Source organism: Sander lucioperca, chromosome 11 (genome assembly GCF_008315115.2).
Source record: "Sander lucioperca isolate FBNREF2018 chromosome 11, SLUC_FBN_1.2, whole genome shotgun sequence".
NCBI lineage: Eukaryota > Metazoa > Chordata > Actinopteri > Perciformes > Percidae > Sander > Sander lucioperca.
Window position 1 is genome coordinate 28,814,338 of NC_050183.1, and position 20,384 is coordinate 28,834,721.

At 43.6% G+C, this 20,384-nt stretch overlaps 1 protein-coding gene across 1 annotated transcript in view; it reads left to right on the forward strand.

Annotated features, from left to right (window-relative positions):
• The window catches only part of LOC116058778 (cadherin-2-like), a 105,766-nt gene that overhangs the window by 54,212 nt on the left and 31,170 nt on the right, over positions 1-20,384 (forward strand). The window contains exons 3-10 of the mRNA XM_031311633.2: positions 3,064-3,293; positions 6,611-6,784; positions 10,074-10,229; positions 13,884-14,028; positions 14,180-14,352; positions 16,224-16,361; positions 17,227-17,412; positions 18,594-18,847. Coding sequence (XP_031167493.1) covers positions 3,064-3,293; positions 6,611-6,784; positions 10,074-10,229; positions 13,884-14,028; positions 14,180-14,352; positions 16,224-16,361; positions 17,227-17,412; positions 18,594-18,847 — 1,456 coding nt within the window. The remainder of the gene's footprint in view (positions 1-3,063; positions 3,294-6,610; positions 6,785-10,073; positions 10,230-13,883; positions 14,029-14,179; positions 14,353-16,223; positions 16,362-17,226; positions 17,413-18,593; positions 18,848-20,384) is intronic.

Below are 20,384 nucleotides of genomic sequence, written 5' to 3' on the forward strand. Positions count from 1 at the left end.
CCTCTCTCTCCTCCAGCTGAGGTGGAAGCAGCCACTCTGGATGCGCTGACTTGTTGTTAATATGCCTGCTGTGATGAGCTGACATTTGCCGTTGACAGCTTTGTTCTGCATGAGTGTGCTGTGTCTGCTCAAATCACACCGCGGACAAACTTGCGCTGATTTCCGGCAAAATGCAGTCACAGTGCGCACCTCCCCCCAGGCATCACAAAAGCTATTTTCCTCTCTGAAGGTAGGCTATACTTGGCAAACAAATAAAGAGGAGAAAATTGCAGGGAGAGAAAAGCCTGCTCTTCCTGCTGAAAGCTGTTCCCGTTTCTGCCTGTTTTTTGGTTTTACTTCTGCAAATCCCGTCTTCAGCTTTGGGATTTACAGGCAGGCTCCACTCTCTCTGGCCAAGTCCATCGATCTTTCCTCTAATTCTCATCTAAAAGCAAGTCAGGTTTTACATGATCTTTGCTCTGTTGCTCTGCGTCCATTTTTTGCCTTTAACCCCAATAAAGCCTTTTTATCCTTTAAAGTTCAAAAGCAGTTTTTGAAAACTCTTTTCTGCACTATTTGACAGCTTCACATATATACTCCGCATCTGTTTGTTCCATGATGGGTAAATAATTCAAACCCATCATGTTTTTAAGGAGCAGATGGAAATGTTCTAGATGTCTTGAGCATCATTTAGGGAACCGTATTCCCAAAATTCAGTCATTCAGACATGTTTGATCATTTGAACAAGCACATGTTGGGGGCTTGGAAAGGCCCACCCACAATGTTCACACATACAGGGAAGACTTTCTCTTATGATCTTGTGGGCATTTGAGGCAGTGAGTAATTTACATACGCAGCTCTGATTGGGCAGCTATCCGCTTCTGGCTGTCATTATAGCTGTGCAACGTTTCCAGAGCAATGTGTTTCCACGCATCGTTTATCTTATTTGAATCCTGGTAGCTCATTAAAGACATACAGGAAGAGAATTGGGAAGCTGTTTACCATGACAATCAGCTTTTTACACTGTATGTAATTGAACATAAAAACAAGTGTGCTTCTGTTTCCTGAAGGAATCAAAATGTTTCCAGGTTGTCTCCCACACATCAGAAGACATTTGCATAGTTAGAAGTTCAACCTTTCTTAAAGGTCCCATGGCATAAAAAATTTCACTTTGAGGTTTTTTAACATTAATATGCGTTCCCCCAGCCTGCCTATGGTCCCCCAGTGGCTAGAAATGGTGATAGGTGTAAACCGAGCCCTGGGTATCCTGCTCTGCCTTTGAGAAAATGAAAGCTCAGATGGGCCAATCTGGAATCTTCCCTTTATGACGTCATAAGGGGAAAGGTTACCTCCCCTTTCTCTGCTTTGCCCGCCCAGAGAATTTGGCCTACCCACGAGTTCGAGAGAGACATCATGGCTTGTAAACAAGCGAAGCATGGCAGTTGGTCAAGGCCACACCCCCACCCTCCACCTTGCCCCTCTCCTCCTCAATAGCATTTAAAGCTACAGACACAGAAATGGCACATCCTAAGGAAAGCTCATTGTAGGACTGGCTCTAGTGGCTGTAATTCTGCACCAAGGCTGAATTTCGGGAAAGAGACTTCAGATACAGTATTAGGGGACCACTAAGGCCTATATAAAAGCATCCAAAAAGCAGCATGTCATGGGACCTTTAACTTCCCCAGGTTGTGCCGCTGAGCGACTATTGAGTCCTGAGTTGGAGGATGGTGCCAGGATGTTATTTCAAGGTTCAATTCACAAAAAAATGCCATTCTGTCCTGCTCCAGTGAAGGCGTGAAGCGTTCAAGCAACCGGAAGGAGCTTAAAGTAGAGCTGATGAAAGCAGCCAGTTGAGGTGGTTTGAGCGTCTGATCAGCATGCCTCGTGGCCTTGACCCTCTGGCATGTCCAACCAGGAGAAGGAGCCTGGGGCAGCCAGAGCATGCTAGAGAGATAACATATCCCATCTGGCTTGGCAAAGGGGGGAATGGGAAAATTGAAGGACGTCTGGGCTACCTTGCTTATCCTGCTGGGTGCTGGGTGTGGCCCCTTAGTTCCAATGAAAATCTTAAATTATTCATAAATGCTAAATCAAAGGTAACTGGACTTCCGGGCTTAGTCTTTAGGTTCTTGAAGACTTTTGAGTCTCATTCAAAAGACATTTTAAGTTCTAACTGACTTATTGGGAGTCCTAGACATTTAAAGATTCCCTTTGGAGATTTTGACCTCTTGAAGCGTTTCTGTGTGGGTCCCCGTTTTGTTTAGTCACATGCACATGCATGAGGATGCAAATGCACGTGGGTGATGTGATAAACGGTCAAGCCAATGGTTTGAAACCATTCCACTGATTTACAGGTGGTGGTAATGTGCCATTAAAGGCAGAGAAGAGGACTGCTATCACGTAAACATGGATGTTAACAATGCAGGATTCAAACTTTAAGGAAAATCTTGGTGTAGTAGTAGTGTTGGATACTTTGGATAGAAACAAATAATCTTAAAGGACCTAAAGCAAGTCCAGTTGCCTTTTCAACTAGCACCCTTAGATTGACAGCGACGTAGGTGATTGAGAATCTTTACAGACAGAAATCTTAATCCTACAGCATCCAATTATATTTTAGACAAAAGTAAGCTTTTGACTTTGTGTCAGCAGTTTGTGGAGGGGCCTGTTTCAACATGACAATGCCCCCGTGCACAAAGCTAGGTCCACAAGGAATTAGTTTCCCCAGTTTGGTGTGAAAGAAGTTGACTGGCTCGCACAGAGCCCCATCCAACAGCTTTGGGATTAATCTACTTTTTTCATGATGGGTTGAATAATTCAAACCAAAGGCAGCTTTTTTATGCCACATCTGGAAATACTCGGATGTTCTTTGCATCCTTTACTTTTCACAAATGACGATATGTAAACATAAACCCACTGGTGGGCCCAGCAGAGATGTAAAAGTGAAACACGCTGCCAGCTGGCTGCTGGGTGTATTTAGACATTTAACCTTATATACATATACCTCTACAGCACACAGCACATCACAAAGGTGATTGATGGTTCTTTCCACTCAGTCTGACGTCTGTCTCCGTCTTTCTCTCTCAGTGAGCTTCGTGGACTGCGGGAGAGGGAAGGTGTGGTTCCAGGCTGGAGATGCGTCTGATTTCAGGGTGAGTGAGGACGGTATGGTCTACGCCCTGCGCCGCCTCAGCCTGGTGGGGAAGGGAAACGCTGTGGAGGTGGTCTACGCTCGAGACCTGCAGTCCAAACAGGTCTGGAAGACCAGAGTGCACCTCCACGTCCGTCCACACGGCAACAGCATGGGACCTGAACAGGTAAGCAGCAGTCAGGAGCTGTTTCCATACACTGTAGAATGACTTGTAGATTTCACAAAGTCCACAGTGTCCCTTTTTTGACTCTGCTGAGCTGAAACATGATTGGTTCTAAAAGCTTAACTCTCCAGCATTAAAAAAAGAAAGAAAAGAAAGGGCTTCTTCTTGTGTTTGGTGTTAGTTATTGAGATAATAAAGGTAAATACAAAGCTGTATCATTATTCACTATACGTACACCCAACATTATTTTTATTGAATACCTTGAACTGTTGGACACACTAAACATCATGTAAAGATGGAAACTTGGGCTCAGAAAACTTGTGTTTGATATCTTATAGATTAAATGAGTACTAAATGATCTCCAAAATTCAATAATGGATATAATTTGCAGTCCTAATACGGTCAGCAATACTGTACATTTGTTAGCTTGGTTTATGGGCTGCGACAATAAAGTGTCCTATTCAAGCAAGAACACTGTACACATTGGAACAGTGCACACAGATCTACTGTCCCTCAGTGAATATACAGTGCACACTGATCTTCGGTCTGCGTGTCGTTAGGTATTTGATAATGAGTGTGTTCGTTAACGCCTACAGGACCTGACAGTGTTAACCAATCCCTGAGTCTGAGTGCCAGCATGTGTGAATCCTTTCTGAGCAGACTGATCTCATGAAATGGCGTATGTATGACACGCCAATTCGTATGCCATTATTGCCGCCTACTCACTTTTTAGCGTGTATATTAACGGCGTTTGGCCTCCATTGACTTACGTTACCTTGCGATTGCGTGTGAATTCATGCCGTAGCGAGTAGTACAAAGGGCGAAAATCCGCGTAGGTAGGAAGGATTGTCGGGGTGGTGGATGGGTAAAACACAGGACTTTGACCCAGGAGAACGGGGATCGTGTCCCGTTTGTCACGTTTCCTAAACTCAACCGTCACTTTCTTCTTTGCCAACCCCGTTGTTCTTTTCCTTAACCCAACCGGTTCTTCTTTTCCTAAACCCAACCCACATGTGATGTTTCCTAAACTCAACTGTCGGTATCTTCTCGCGATAACACGGCATGTGGCGATAACACGGCACGTGGCGATAACACGCCAAGTGGCGTGTATGTTTACGTCCGCTGTACACAGCGTAGACATACACGCGGATAGCTCAAAATGCGTACAGATAACACGAAAGTGGGCATGTATGTTTACGCAAAGTCATGATGTCATGTTGTTCTGAGAGAGAACTGTACATTTTGACAACCAGCATCATAAAACGGCATGATGGGCGGTTATTTACCCCCAAGGCTCCAGTAATGGTGGATGAACTCTGTACAGATATGAGATCAGCTTTTAAAGCGCAGCATGCATATGAGGTGCGCTGTTTGCAAAGACAAAAGGCAGTCAAACAGCCATCTGTTAGCGTGTTTCATGTACAACAGCGATATTAAGGCCCTTTGCAGTTATTTAGACAAGACACTGGCCTTGATTGGCTGTTTCACTAAACACAGCCCAGAAATAGCCAGCTGCCATATGCCTTAGCTGCTATCAGCAGCGCTCGGTGCAGTCGGCGAGGAGGAGAATCACTCAGAGTGAAAGAAGCTGTCAACAATCCTTCATAAGGAAAAGTCACGAGCAGCAGCCATGGCAGTTAACACCCAGTTATCTGCCAGGGGAGCAGTGTCAGCACTGTGCCCTTCAGCTGAGAGCCAGGACCAGGCTCGTTATCCAATCACACTGAAGAGCGAGACAAAGGGGCCGCCGAGCTCCAAACGTCAGGCAAATCACTCTTTGCTTGACGGATTGTGACAGGCTCACCTTAGTTATAGGGCTGCACGATATGGGGGAAATATCTAATTGCGAATTCTTTGACTGTCAGTTCAAGTCAAGTCAGGTCAACTTTATTGTCAATTCTGCAAAATGTAAATATATTGTAATTCTCAAATGGTTCTCAAATGTAAAATTCTCTCATTTATTAACCTCAACTAAACCAGCCTTTACTTCTAATTCCCCAATTACTGTTAGGCTACTCTTATTGTAACCCAACGTTTGCCACAAAGTTTACTTACTTTATATTACAAGACTTCCAGCATCTCACAGATTCCTTTTGTTTCCTGATAGGCTTTTAATGTGAAACATCCTGCAGGAAGTGTTGCATTTCATCGACTGTAGCTTAAAGGAACATGCCGACTTATTGGGACTTAAGCTTACTCACCGTATCCCCCAGAGTTAGATAAGTCCATACATACCCTTCTCATCTCCGTGCGTGTTGTAACTCTGTCTGACGCCCCCACCGCTAGCCTAGCTTAGCACAGATCCTGGAGGTAACCAACTCCAACTAGCCTACTGCTCCCAATTTGCCCGCGGCACCTGAGAAGCCCCGTGGTGAAGAGCAGAGAGTAACAACGGTGCTTTCCAGGTGTTGCGCTAATCACTCCGCCCAAGGAGCAGAAGTAGCAGCTGCTTCACCTTCTGAGAATATAGTTCCCAGTTTGTATACGGTTAGAAGATGGCTGTGTCTCATGTGACCTTGTTATTTGTACACGCTGTGACTATACAAATCACAACATGTAAATAGAAAAATGTTGGCGTTATTTTGTCACTTATTGGGAGCAGTAGGCTAGATGGAGCCGGTTACCTCCAGGATCTGGGCTAAGCTAGGCTAGCGGTGGGTGCATCAGACAGAGTTACGACACGCACAGAGATGAGAAGGGTATGTATGGACTTATCTAACTCTGGGGGATACGGGGAATAAGACAAAGTCCCAATAAGTCGCCGTGTTCCTTTAACAACAATCGAAAATAGAAATGATTGGAATTAATTAGTGAATGAAAACCGTGTTTGCGTTCAAAAGAGAGGTGGATAGTGGAGAAGTTTATACGACATTTATTGTTCAGAGCAATCAGAGATTTATTGTTTTTTTACATTAAATGTAATTGAATTAAAGACTTAGAAAAAAAAAAACAATACCCAACCTAACCTCAAATGGCAGGGGATGAGCTGGCAGCAGGTGAACTGTGTGACTCAACGAGAAGCTCTTCCTTTTCCTTATCATGCTCCAGTGAACCCTGCAGCTACACGCACACACACACACACACACACACACACACACACACACACACTGACAGGTGGTGGTCATTTATCAGACAGACTATAATGAGAGCATTAATCCGAGCCACTGAATGAGGTCAGAAATACCCTGAGTCACCAAGCCTTCCCTCTGCATGTGTGTGTGTGTGTGTGTGTGTGCGTGTGTGTGTGTGTGTGTGTGTGTGTGTGTGTGTGTGTGTGTGCGCGCGCATTTGTGTGTAAAGCTTGTTTACTGTCTCTGCAGGTAAAGCCCAGTGATGCAACACTGACTCAGCAGGTACCAGAGATCTTGTTTCCATGGCGCAGCGTGGTTGTCAGGGGCGATGGCACTCTGAGGCGGGTGAAGAGGGACTGGGTCATTCCGCCTATCAACGTCCCCGAGAACTCGCGAGGACAGTTCCCCGAGGAACTAGTCAGAGTAAGACACACAAACACACACACGCACGCACACACACACACACACACACACACACACACACACACACACACACACACACACACACACACACACACACACACACACACGTCTTCCAGTAGCTGTGAGGACCCTATACTGACTCACCCTGAAGCAAGGAAACAAACAGTTAGAGAGCACATCCATTCCAAGGGAAATACAATGTGCAAAGCAAAGAACACCAAAGGCACATACAGAAACAACACTAACTGTGATTATAACAATCAAATGCAATCTAAAAAGACAACCACAACATAATGAATCTAATGACATGCACAGTTGTTAACAGCGAGGCAGAGCTAATGCAGTCTGACAGAATATTCCAGCAGCTGGGAGCATAGAAACCTACAGCAGCGTCACCAACTTTGATCTCAGCCCCTTGCAAGAGCCCAAAGGCCTGCACCAGATGACCTTAGAGGTCTGACAAGCCTGTCAGAGATGTGCTGTGGGGCGAGGCCATGCCGGACTTTTTAGACAAGAAGTCAAATTAAAGTATGAGCTCCAGAATGAACTGGGAGCCGATGCAGGCATCTGAGAAGTGGTGTAACATGATGCCATTTTCTCTTTTGTTAAAACCCTGGAAGCAGCATTCTGAATAAACTGTAGTCAGCCCACATTCTTTGTAGGCTGAACAGTGAGCAAATGGAGGTAATAGCATGAGCTAGTTTGCATCCAGCTGTGACAAGAAGCCTCTGACTTTAGATACACTAAAGGCAAGCTACACACCGGGCCGATAATCGGCCATTGGTCTGGCGAGGTCGGTGACTCGAGTCTGTTCGGTGTGTTCCGTGCCGTCGTCCGTCCGAGGGGCCGTCGGCCTTCATTTTGGCCGACCTGACGTGTTCAGTCCGAGACAGGGCAGTCGGGACTCACCCGGAAACGGCGAGCGGAATGAGCGTGACTAAGCCTCTCAAAATCTGACGAAAATCTTTTAAACTGACCTTTGTCGATCTGAAATGAAGACAGATTCAGCAACTGCATGGGCTATTTCTCGCTTAAAATGTTTTCAGAAACACGTTTCAGTGAACTATTTTGGTACAATATGAGATCGTATTGTGAACGAGCCGCCATGACAATCTGTCTTTGAATTTCCGGAGAAACCAGACCCACGTGACGCGTTCGTCCAATCAGCTGCTGGTTTTCATTTTTGGCCGACAATACAGATTAGCGCCGCCTGCTGTTATGGAGACGTATTACGTCTCGTCGCTTTGGTGTGTTCCAAGGCACTTTTTTTTTTTACCAACCCTGGAGCGTTTGGTCCGATAGTCGTCGGTTGGTTTGGGGCGGTATGAAAGCTCATCCAAACTTTGCTGCGGATCAAACCTACACACTCTGGTCTGCTTAAAAACAGAGGTCTCACTTCCCTTCCAAGTGTACTAGAGTTCAGTTCACTTCAGGTGAAAACGCGATCCGACCCAAATACAGGAAGTGAACCCAAACTAAATATTGCACATTCGATTAGTTTCAGTCTTCACGGTTGGCTAATCTCGATTTCGATTTGAAAACGGTGAATGGTTCAGCCCTAGCTTGGACCCTATCCGTGTTTGTGTTTTGTACAGGGTAGTGTTCATGTGGAGCCCCGTCTCTGTTTCTTTCCTCTGTTTTCGTCATATGGACACAGCGCAGGATATTAATGTTGCATCAGGCATCACACTTTATTTTGACTTCAGCTCAAATCAGACTTTCTGTAGTCATGTAGCGGCAGCCTCAAGCCTGCGCAAGCCTAAAGTCACACTGACAGACGAGACACATTCAGGTCAGGCTCAGAAAGTTTAGCTTCACATGTATATTATATTATTATATTTTTACCTTTACACAGGCAGTCATGCTTACTGGGAGGAAATATCTCTTAAAATACACTGACAGCAGTCGTGTCACTCGGTATTGTGTAATATAATATAATTTTATTTAAACAGTGACAATGCACAATTAAACATGCATTGCACCAGGATGTAGCACATTTGCTATTTTCCGCCCGTAGTCCCTGGGCAGGTAGATAAAACATTAAATATTCAATGCAAGTGAAGTACAAAATATCAGAATATACCATTTTACAAACACATTCGCACCTACTTTACAATAATGCAAATATGTGCAAAGTTGCATCAATAAAATGATCATGGGCTCAATCATTCCCACATCCTAAAACCAGCCCCCCCCCCCTTCCCCTCTCCCATTACATACACACACAAACACACACCAGGGTTCAATGCTAAGTTTTTTTTCACGTCGTTGGACAGGGAAGTGAAAAAGAATTATACTTGCCCAAAGTCAGCCAGTTTTACTGGCCCCTGTTCAAAGTTTGAAAAAAAACGTTACAGAAGCGTCAAAAATGTAAACAAAATATATATATATATGTGCACCTGCTATACCCACTGAGTCAACCCGGCCACCTAAAAAAATGTCTACAAATTTTTGTTGTTGAAAAAAAGTCGTTGAAACTTTGAATGCATCAGAGTGTAAAAAAAAAACGTGAAAAGCGCCAAACTCTTGATTTGAAATTCTTGATTTGAGAAATTCTTGATTTGAGATTCTTGATTTTTAAATTCTTGATTTGAAATTCTTGATTGGCCAACGGCACATTCAAATCAAATGATTACGATACGATGATGCCCGAACAGTCGAGTGGGTTGTTTTATTTACTTGCCCGACGTGGTCATCGTGCAACCCTTATTGTTGAACCCTGCACACACACACACACACACACACACACACACACACACACACACACACACACACACACACACACACACACACACTGTCATAATTGTTCATGTGTTTTTCGTGCAGGGACTTTTACTACCACTCAACTGTTTATTAGGGGTGTAACTAGTGCTAAAATGTAACTAAGTACATTTACTTAAGTACTGTAGTTAAGTCCAAATGTTGACGTAATTGTACTTTGAGTCTTTTCTTTTCATGCCACTTTCTACTTCTACTCCGCTACATTTCAGAGAGAAATATTGTACTTTTTACTCCACTACATTCATTCAGTATCGGTCGATCCCTACTTTTTTAAACATATTTATCTTTTTTTTATTATGGGTTAAATGGTATGCGTTTGTGTGTTTGTGTGTGGTGGTCTGTATCTGTCTTTATGTGTTTTTAACGGGTACTGACTGCTTTTTGTAATGATCACACTGCACCACATTCCTAGCAAAGTTGCTAGGAATGTGGTGTAAAAAGTGTTGAATCTTGAATCTTGAATCATCTTCTAATTGTCCTTCTGCTCCCCCGTCTGCCTGTGCTCCAGATCCGCTCCGACCGGGATAAGAACCGGATGCTGCGGTATAGCGTGACGGGCCCCGGGGCCGACCAGCCTCCCACTGGCATCTTCATCATCAACCCCATCTCGGGCCAGCTGTCCGTCACCAAGCCTCTGGACAGAGAGCACATCTCCAACTTCCATGTGAGAACAACATTACCTTTCAGTCAAGTCACACTCTCAGAAATATCCCTGTATTAACAGTTGTGTGACTGTATATTTTGACAGAAATTGTCCGTAGAACGTGCTTCTTTATTTACATTTGGAATTGCATTATGGGACCTTTATCTGTGCTCCGACAACTAACATAGTGAGCTATTCACAACGCCATTATCATAAATTATTAACCAGAGTAGCGAGAGTCAAACGTGCCAAAAAAGTGTCTAAAGCATTAAAAAAGTACCGAAGAGGATTATGGCCACATGTGAAAAAATTTATTGAGTTCTGAGTTTAAAGTCAGAATTATGAAAATGATGTCAGAATTCTAAGAAAAGAGTCAGAAATCGCACTTTATTTTCATAATTCTGACTTTTTCTCAGAAGAAAAGTCATAATGGAAGGTTATAGAATCAGATTTGATCCTAAAATTGGGTCTAAAAATGAGCTGAAGCACCCATGTTAGAGAACAGCAGGGACCTTGGAGTGATGTAAGGCCAGCTGCACACAACTGTCACAGTTTTTCACTTAAAGGTCCTATGACATGCTGCTTTTTGGATGCTTTTATATAGCCCTTAGTGGTCCCCTAATACTGTATCTGAAGTCTCTTTTATATAGGCCTTAGTGGTCCCCTAATACTGTATCTGAAGTCTCTTTTATATAGACCTTAGTGGTCCCCTAATACTGTATCTGAAGTCTCTTTTATATAGACCTTAGTGGTCCCCTAATACTGTATCTGAAGTCTCTTTTATATAGACCTTAGTGGTCCCCTAATACTGTATCTGAAGTCTCTTTTATATAGACCTTAGTGGTCCCCTAATACTGTATCTGAAGTCTCTTTTAAATAGGCCTTAGTGGTCCCCTAATACTGTATCTGAAGTCTCTTTTATATAGACCTTAGTGGTCCCCTAATACTGTATCTGAAGTCTCTTTTATATAGGCCTTAGTGGTCCCCTAATACTGTATCTGAAGTCTCTTTTATATAGACCTTAGTGGTTCCCTAATACTGTATCTGAAGTCTCTTTCCCGAAATTCAGCCTTGGTGCAGAATTACAGCCACTAGAGCCAGTCCCACAATGAGCTTTCCTTAGGACGTGCCATTTCTGTGTCTGTAGCTTTAGGAGGAGGAGGGGGGGGGGGGCAAGGTGGAGGGTGGGGGTGTGGCCTTGACCAACTGCCATGCTTCGCTCGTTTGCAAGCCATGATGTCTCTCTCTTTCTCATGGGCGGGCCAACTTCTCTGGGCGGGCAAAGCAGAGAAAGGGGAGGTAACCTTTCCCATTATGACGTCATAAGGAGGAGATTCCAGATTGGTCCATCTGAGCTTTCATTTTCTCAAAGGCAGAGCAGGATACCCAGGGCTCGGTTTACACCTATCACCATTTCTAGCCACTGGGGGACCATAGACAGGCTGGGGGAACGCATATTAATGTTAAAAAACCTCACAAAGTGAAATTTTCATGCCATGGGACCTTTAAAGGAACAGTTTTCATTTTGGGAAATACACTTAATCGCTTTCTTCCTAAGAGTGAGATGAGAAGATCAATACCATTCAGATGAGCTTGCATTCACACTGGCCAAGTGGCCATAGGAACTGACCTTTTGTTATTATAATCACAGCCATCTAACCACCACTATGCAGAAAAGGGAAAAGACCCTACCCTGAAGTAGGAGCTGAAAGAGTTACAGGAACTGTGGCCAGAGGAACTTAATAATCCCCAAATTTGTCCAGTCAGGGTTCTAGGAACGTTATGTTCTAGGAACTGCAAAAATCCCTCTGGTCGGAAAGCGGCTAATGACTCTAGACTCACTACTCGCCTGAAAATAATCTCCGTCACTCGCCACACACACACACACACACACATGCCGGCCCTGCTATTCTCTTAAAGAGATCAATGCGCACACCAACCCACAAGTATAAACTTCAGGCCACTTACGTAGGCCACGGTGAAAGCTATGCGCGGAGCCTCCGCAGAAGCGTTAATCACGCTTTATGCATTATACAGCATATTTACTGAAAGTACATTTCGTATGATTTACCTCCTGCTTCCCTTGCCGGGTGAATCTGCCTCAGCGCCGTGGTCGCATGTCATGCCCCAGTTTTTTATTTTCCTTTGTGCTGTCACTCTGTGCAGGATATCTTCTCTCTCATGCAAAGAGATGAAGAGGAAAGTCTTTCAAAGAAGACTCATGGTGTTTGCTCACTATATCTATTACAGCCACACACACCTCTGAAGGCAGAGTCTAACCTTTTGATCTGTAGGAATGCACACACACACACACACACACACACACAGCTCACACAGGGGAGAGGGAAGCTGCAGTCGCAGCAGGGTGATTTGCATTTAAGCTGTCTGATGAATATTCATGTGATTGGATGTAGTTGTCAGAGCTGGGGGCTGGGATTGGCCAGCATGTTTATTCATGAGGGAGACTTTGGCTCTTTGAGAGCCTTATACACATGCTCCATACGCTGTGAATGAAGCACTTATCCACGGTCCAAGACCATTTAATGCCAACAATGTTTTTTTTTATCCTAGAGAATTTTCCATTCATCAAACAATACATTGACGTATTCCATTATATAAAAATAAACAAAGATGACTAAAACTAGGCAGAGAACAACAACAAAAACAAAACAAAAAACAGCAGCAACATCTGAAACAGACAGATCACCATAAAAAAAGGACCAAACCAAAACACAACAACCACGTGCATCCTAGTTTGTTTAGGTACATAGGACAGATCAGCAATAAATGCATGAGTTTATAGTTCCAGGCCGGGTAAATTGTTTACATAGTTTATTAATGGGTGCCAGGATTTGTAAAATCTCCTAGTACAGCCGTTGAGGGTGCATCGGATTTGTGTTAAGCTTGACATTCATCATCAAATCTTTAATCCATTGTATTTTGTGATGTAGGAAATACATCCTTCCATTTAAATAGAATAGAGCGTCAGGCTAATAGAAAGGAAAAGGCAATGACCTTCTGTAAGCGAGCATGAAAGATTGAGGCCTGCTGTTTTAATTAGAGATGTTCTGATACTGATACCAGTATCTGGAAAAGGCTCCGATACTGCCTTAAATGCTGGTATCGGTATCGGCCGGTCTGTGCCAAATTTGGCGCCAATCAGCCATTAGATGGCGCTGTTTAAATCTTTTTTAAATAATAAGCAAAATATCGATATATGGGAAACCTACTTTGTCTAACTCCTCCCATCTGCACGAAAACTTGCGTACAGACTCGGTGGACCCTCATGACAAAAAGTTATCAAAAGAATTTTGATAGCTAAAACAATGTGCAAGTTATGGAGGACCAACTTCCTGTAGGTGACTGTCGAAACAGGAACGGTTGCAGTCTCAGCTGTGCTTAATGCTTAAGCTTATTGTAAACATTACCTGTTAAACATTTATTGTGAGCATGTTAGCATAGTGTTATTAGCATTTAGCTCAAAACAGCCTCCAAGAGCTGCTAGCATATATATACATATGTATGTATATATATATATATATATATATATATATATATATATATATATATATATATATATATATATATATATATATATATTGTACAGTTTAAGAAACCAGTTTAAAGCAGTGATCGTGTGTGTGTGTGTGTGTGTGTGTGTGTGTGTTTTAACAGTTGCGAGCCCACGCTGTGGACCTGAATGGTAATCAAGTGGAGAACCCCATCGACATCGTTATTAACGTCATCGACCAGAACGACAACAGACCAGAGTTCACACACACCGTCTTCAACGGCTCTGTACCGGAGGGATCCAAGCCTGGTACACACACACACACACACACACACACACACACACACACACAGACACACACACACACACACACACACACACACACACACACATACACATGCACGCACGCACGCACACACACGCACATATCTGTGTCGACTCACTGTGTGTTTCCCTGCAGGATCCTTTGTGATGACGGTGACAGCAGTGGACAAAGATGATCCAAAAACTGCTAATGGGATGCTGCGATACAAGATCGCCTCCCAGAATCCCCAGAGTCCCTCCTCCAACATGTTCACCATAAACAACAAGACTGGTGACATCATCACTGTGGCAGCAGGCCTCGATCGAGAGGTGTGTGTGTGTGTGTGTGTGTGTGTGTGTGTGTGTGTGTGTGTGTGTGTGTGTGTGCGCACGTGCCAGCTGTCTGTCCAGCCTACTGTGTATAGACAGCTTGGAGCTGTTTTCTCTACTCTGTTCCGTCATGCTATTTGCAAGACAGATTATGTTCTGAAGGATTTGTTAATCAGTTCTCTTTAGATAGCTGTATACGTTTCTGAAAATCTAAATCTTTACATTCTCAACACACAATTAGACTTAGTCACTTGTGTCCATATATTCCTTAAACATGGTGCAATTTAATCCTTGAAGGATAACTCCTTTATCTTTGAGACCAAAAGTCCACTCACTAACCTTTTATACAGTAGGTGGTCATATATGTGATACAGTATATGTGACTTGCTATAAAGACACAGCTAGTTAGTGCACTGTAGCTTTAGTTAAGATCATTTCCTAAAACTACTATTTGAGGCACGGCGTGAAGCGCATGGCGCAGGTGCGTTTAGGGCCTGTCCAAATCCACTTTTTCTAGTTTGACGGTGGAAAACAGGTTCCGTGCGCCGGGCGCATGGTTCAAAAGGGTTGTACTTAGTGTCTTCATTAATTCATAGGTGTGTTTTGGGCGTAACATGCAATAAACCAATCAGAGTGTCATCTCCCATTCCCTTTAAAAGCCAGGCGCGTTTGTACCTTGGCGCATTGCTATTATGATGGCGGATTTAACGCATTGCATTTGCATCTTTTGCATGTTTGTGTGCTGCTGTGCGTCCCTGTGTGTGTATAACAAGCATAGTGTGCGCGCGCTGTGCATAAGCCTAGGCACATTTTACTAATTTGCTTCAATGGCACGATCACTTCCCACTGCCTCAAGATAGCAACACGCCCAGATTGCACCTGAACACACCTCCCTGTAAGACCCTGTAAGACCATGGTCGCAAAGATGGGCGCAGGTGCATTTCCTATTTTAACAACGTGGGCACTAGACGGGAAATTGACAACTGCGTCGGGCTTTGCGCTGCACCGGGTGCAAGATAGGGCCTTTAGCCTCAGAGAACGAGACGTTGTGATCGATAAGACCCAACCAGAGGGCGAAACGTTGGCGTCAATGTCGATGTTGCCAAAGGTCTCCGTTTGCGTCCGTTGAAACTGCAACACAAGCCCGCAGATTCCCAACCAAAACGGGTCAGAAGTGTTTCCAAATGTCTCCGGTTTAGGGGCTCGGAAACACCAGAGCAGGGGGGATGAGAGGGGGAAACGTAGCAGAAGATATTCCTTTTTAAACCAAAACGTAGCAGTGGCGATGTAGCCTGAGCAAACGTATTCTGCTGATGACCATGTGATACAGTGGAGAGTCAAGAAGGAGCTGTCAACCTCAGTTGTAATTAATCTAAATCATTGTTTAAGTTATGTTGACTTTGTTGTTGTAATCAAGGTCTGAACAATACATTGAAAACCTTTTAATTTTAGAAAAGTAAGCATTACGTTTGGCCTGGGACACTACGTTAAAGTCTATGTACCTGTAATTATATGCTATATAATATAATTCTAGATTTTCTTTTGCCATGAAAATGATATTATAAAGTCATTAATAAAATTGTGCAGACCCCCGGTTAAATCCAGCACTCATTAGCTCTCTGATGCTGATGACTGACTCCTCAGCTTTACTGTATTGGTGCTTTGACAGAAAGACTTTACACTTTGGTCAAATGTCTTTAATTAGATTGATATCTAACTATGATATGTGCTGCAATATTTAAACTGTGCCTTGTTTAATATATGTTTGACATCCATCCAAATAGTAATATAGTCATAATCATTTCGAAGAAGGCTCAAACGGTCCATCTGTGCAGCTGTTGAGCTTCTTTGTTCTCTGTGTGTCTTTGCAGAAAGTCACCCAGTACACCCTGATCATCATGGCCACGGACATGGAGGGGAACCCTACCTACGGCCTGTCCAACACCGCCACCACCGTCATCAGGGTCACTGATGTCAACGACAATCCCCCGGAATTCACCACGGACACAGTAGGTCCACGCACACACATTCTCTCTCTCTCGCTCTCGCTCTCTCTCACACACACACACACACACACACACACACACACACATAACCAAACAAAGAAATGGACAGGCACACAGGGAAGCAGAGCCAGCACATGCTTTAGTGATGAAATCATTTGTGAGAAAACACAGTTTGGGAACAAAAGAGGAAAACGTCTTTCTCTGGGTAGACTGCAGGAGAAGCTGTGTGTGTGTGTGTGTGTGTGTGTGTGTGTGTGTGTGTGTGTGTGTGTGTGTGTGTGTGTGTGTGTGTGTGTGTGTGTGTGTGTGTGTGTGTGTGTGTGTGTGTGTGTTTGTACCACCGACATAACCAGCGTCTAACCTGTGTTCAGTACACAGCAATGTTCAATTTGAAAAAAAATAACTTCATTTGTACGTTGTTTTGTTGTTGTTTTTTTGGATGTTGTGATATAGATCTTAAATTTCATTCACAAAGGTCTTAAAAAGGTCTCAAATTTCACTTGGTGAAACCTGCAGAAACCCTGACTCACACGGGAAATGTAATGGCTCTAAACAGCAAACGGGGCGAGGCGCTGCAGCTCTCTGAGCTTTTCTTGGCAGCAGCAGATGGTGGTGGAGTGAAAAGCCAAATTAAACGTCCAATCTGTTTATCTGTCTCAGTAAAACTGAGCAGGTTGGACAGGACGAAGCAGCGTTTGTGGGAAACACGGGTCTTTATTTTGTCAAACAGAAGCACTCATCTCCACTTTGGTCACACATTTGTTTACAACCATTGTGCCCAGGTATTAATGCACTGCCGCTGACACAGTGGTGTTAATGCCGCAGAAGAAATGCTTTCAACAAGTCTGTCTTTTTGTCTGTCTTCCAGTTCTTCGGAGAGGTTCATGAGAACAGGGTGAATGTGATCGTTGCTAACCTGACTGTGACGGATAAAGACCAGCCTCACACTTCAGCCTGGAGCGCTGTGTACCGCATCATCGCTGGAGACCCCACTGGACGCTTCTCCATCCCCATGGACCCCACCACCAACGAAGGCCTGCTCACTGTGGTCAAGGTGGGATTGGGTCTACACACACACACATACACATACAGGGTGCGATTTGCTGGTGGGGATGCGTGGGATTTCCCCCTTTCTGGCTATATATCCTGCCTCTGCTGAATAATTTTTATCCCCAATGGGGACAAAATGTACTGCGCCAAGAATGCACCTGAACACACCTCCCTGTAAGACCAGCATGCCCATGAGCGCAAAGACGGGCGCAGGTGCATTTGCTATTTAAACGACACGGGTGCTGGACGGGAAAGATAACAACGGTCTTAAACTAGCAAAGGCACTTGGGTCGGGCTTTGCGCTGCGCTGCGCCGGGTGCAAGATAGGGCCCTTAAGCTTTCAGTTTTAGTTGATTTGCGGACACCTGTGATTACTGGTGGTAACAGCAAGCATGTTTTTTGCTTGTTTTCTTCGATTATTTTGTGGGCATTTCAGGCCTTAGGGACATGCAGCAAATAGCCGCTGCGTCAAGGACTGAGCCTTAGTACATGGGGCGCACGTTCAATCCAGGCGTCCCACAGCAAGCACGTTTTAATCCTACATACAGCTGGACAGGACATGTATGTCCCACACTGGGGCGGTGTCATCTCTGCCAGTGGCTTCTCTTCATCATGATCAGAAGCACAGCAGTTGGTGTTTCTGTCGACAGCACTGACAAACAAAGTCATTGCCTCACTGTGTTTCAAGAAAGAAGAGAGTCAATAATTGGATGTTTACCGTCATCCTGTAAGTTATTTTAGACCGCTGTTGCTCACAGCATGATGGAGAACATCCAAAGTGTTGGAGATGTGCTGCTTCCCACAGACTACAGTAAGAGGCTACTACCTGCAGCTCTCTCTTGCAACAATTAGAAATGATCCAATCTTTTTTTTTTTTTTTTTTTTTTTTTAACTAACCTGCGACAGATACATTACATTTACTGTGGCTGCTTCACGCTAAAATCCACACGCAGCAGCGGTAGGAAATGTCTGCTTGCATTAGTGCAGTATGATGCTGTAGGAGAGTGAACAGTATTTTTTACAAGTGCAAATTTTAGCATAAAAGTGCAGACCTTTCGTTCTGCAAGTTTTCACATCATATTCTACAAGTGCTCACATCAAGTCTACAAGCTCTCGCATTTTGCGCCATATTCACCTTCATATGTTTGTACATCCAGTGTATAATGTCCCTGATATCCTGTCCAGCCCGTAGACTTTGAGCTGAGCCGCTCCTTTATGCTGACGGTGGAGGCGGAGAACGAGGTCCCGCTGGCCCGTGGCATCCACCTGCCTCGCCAGTCCACAGCCACCGTCTCCGTACGCATCCTGGACATCAACGAAAGTCCGGAGTTCAGCCCCAATCCCAAGTCCATCAAACTGGAAGAGGGTCTGCCTGCAGGCTCTCTGCTCACCACCTTCACTGCCCAGGACCCCGACCGCTTCATGAGACAAACTGTCCGGTAAGACACCCGCTGGAAGCTACGCCATTTCTTTTATTTTTTTATTTTTATTTTTTTTCGACATAGGTATCGACATAATCGTGACATGACACTGTCATGAACGTGTCATAAACGTTATAAACAAGTCATAAACGTTTATGACTTCTGTCATTAAGTGTCATTCGGTTTTTGTTACGACAAGTTGACATTGTTTGGGTTGTCTTGATTATGACAACTTGACATTAATCAAAGTGACATTACCAGAAGTTGTCTTGGTCATGACAAGTTGACATTAAATTTGTTTGGGATGTCTTTGTAATGACAACTTGACATTAACCAGGATGACATTACCAGAAGATGTATTTGTCATGACAACTTGACATAAAAAATATGACATAAAGTGTCCTTATTAAGACAATTTGACATTAAACAGGATGACATTATGTCATATTTTACAGTACTTTGTGAACCTAAGACTAAGATAAGTTAAGGTTTGTTTTCAAAAGAGATTTGAGGAATTCCAAAAAGCAAACATTGACATTTTAGCTTTAGTGTCAAATTATCTCTTTACACATTGCTCTAAAAATAAAAATGTGGACGTCACTATATGGTAGGCTGAGTTTGTTGTGAACAGTTTGATATCAAAAAAAACATGGGGATCGGTTTTATGCAAATACCCTAAAAAGGGAAATTAAAGAAGATGTGTGAAAATACCTTTAGACATCAGATGGTTAACATGTCTCTCTCTCAATATCTATCAGTAACCAAATTCAACAACACAATTAGGGTAGGGTGAATGTTTGCCTTCTCAATTAGCCAGGGCGGCATGCTGTCCTCTGGTGCAGCCCCATTTTGAGATAAAAGCTAAAGGGATTTTTTTATTTTTTTATTTTTTTTTACAAACATCTTGACTGGAGGAAATGTGCAGCACTTAGCCAACAGAGAGCCTGCAGGACTCTGCTCTCTGTCCCCATCCTTCTTTATTTTACATCCCACTATTTGTTTCTAAATGTAGTGCTGAAGACTTTGTAGCCTAGCAACAGCCAATGATGGACGCATACTGTGTTCACAAAAACATGTGTACCGCACACACACACACACATGCGCACAAACATGAAGCGAGTGTATTGTGCGGTGTAGTGCGGGCCAGGGAGAGCATTTTGGTTTATGATTTTTCTTTTTTGTTGCTTTGTATTGTGTAGTTGGCGCTGCTCCTTTCTACTCTTTATCTCAGCAATTAAAAATATAACAAATGGACAATATTCCCTATTCATGGGTGGTTTACACTGGCTTATTGGCAGCTCTGCTGGCCTTTGTTGAAAGCTGTGCTATTTGAACTGTCCTGTTTGAAACATGACTGTGCCTGCTGTTACAGCAATGCAGATGTAGGAGGATAAGTACATTCTGTTGGATAAATACATTTCCTCAGCAAGTGACAGGGATTTGAAGTTTCAGTCTGCTTATGGGTTGTTTACAAGTCTAGCACACATTACACGTAACACATTTTGACTGACAAATACATTTTATGATGTAATTTTCCAATCTGTTAAAGGTAGAA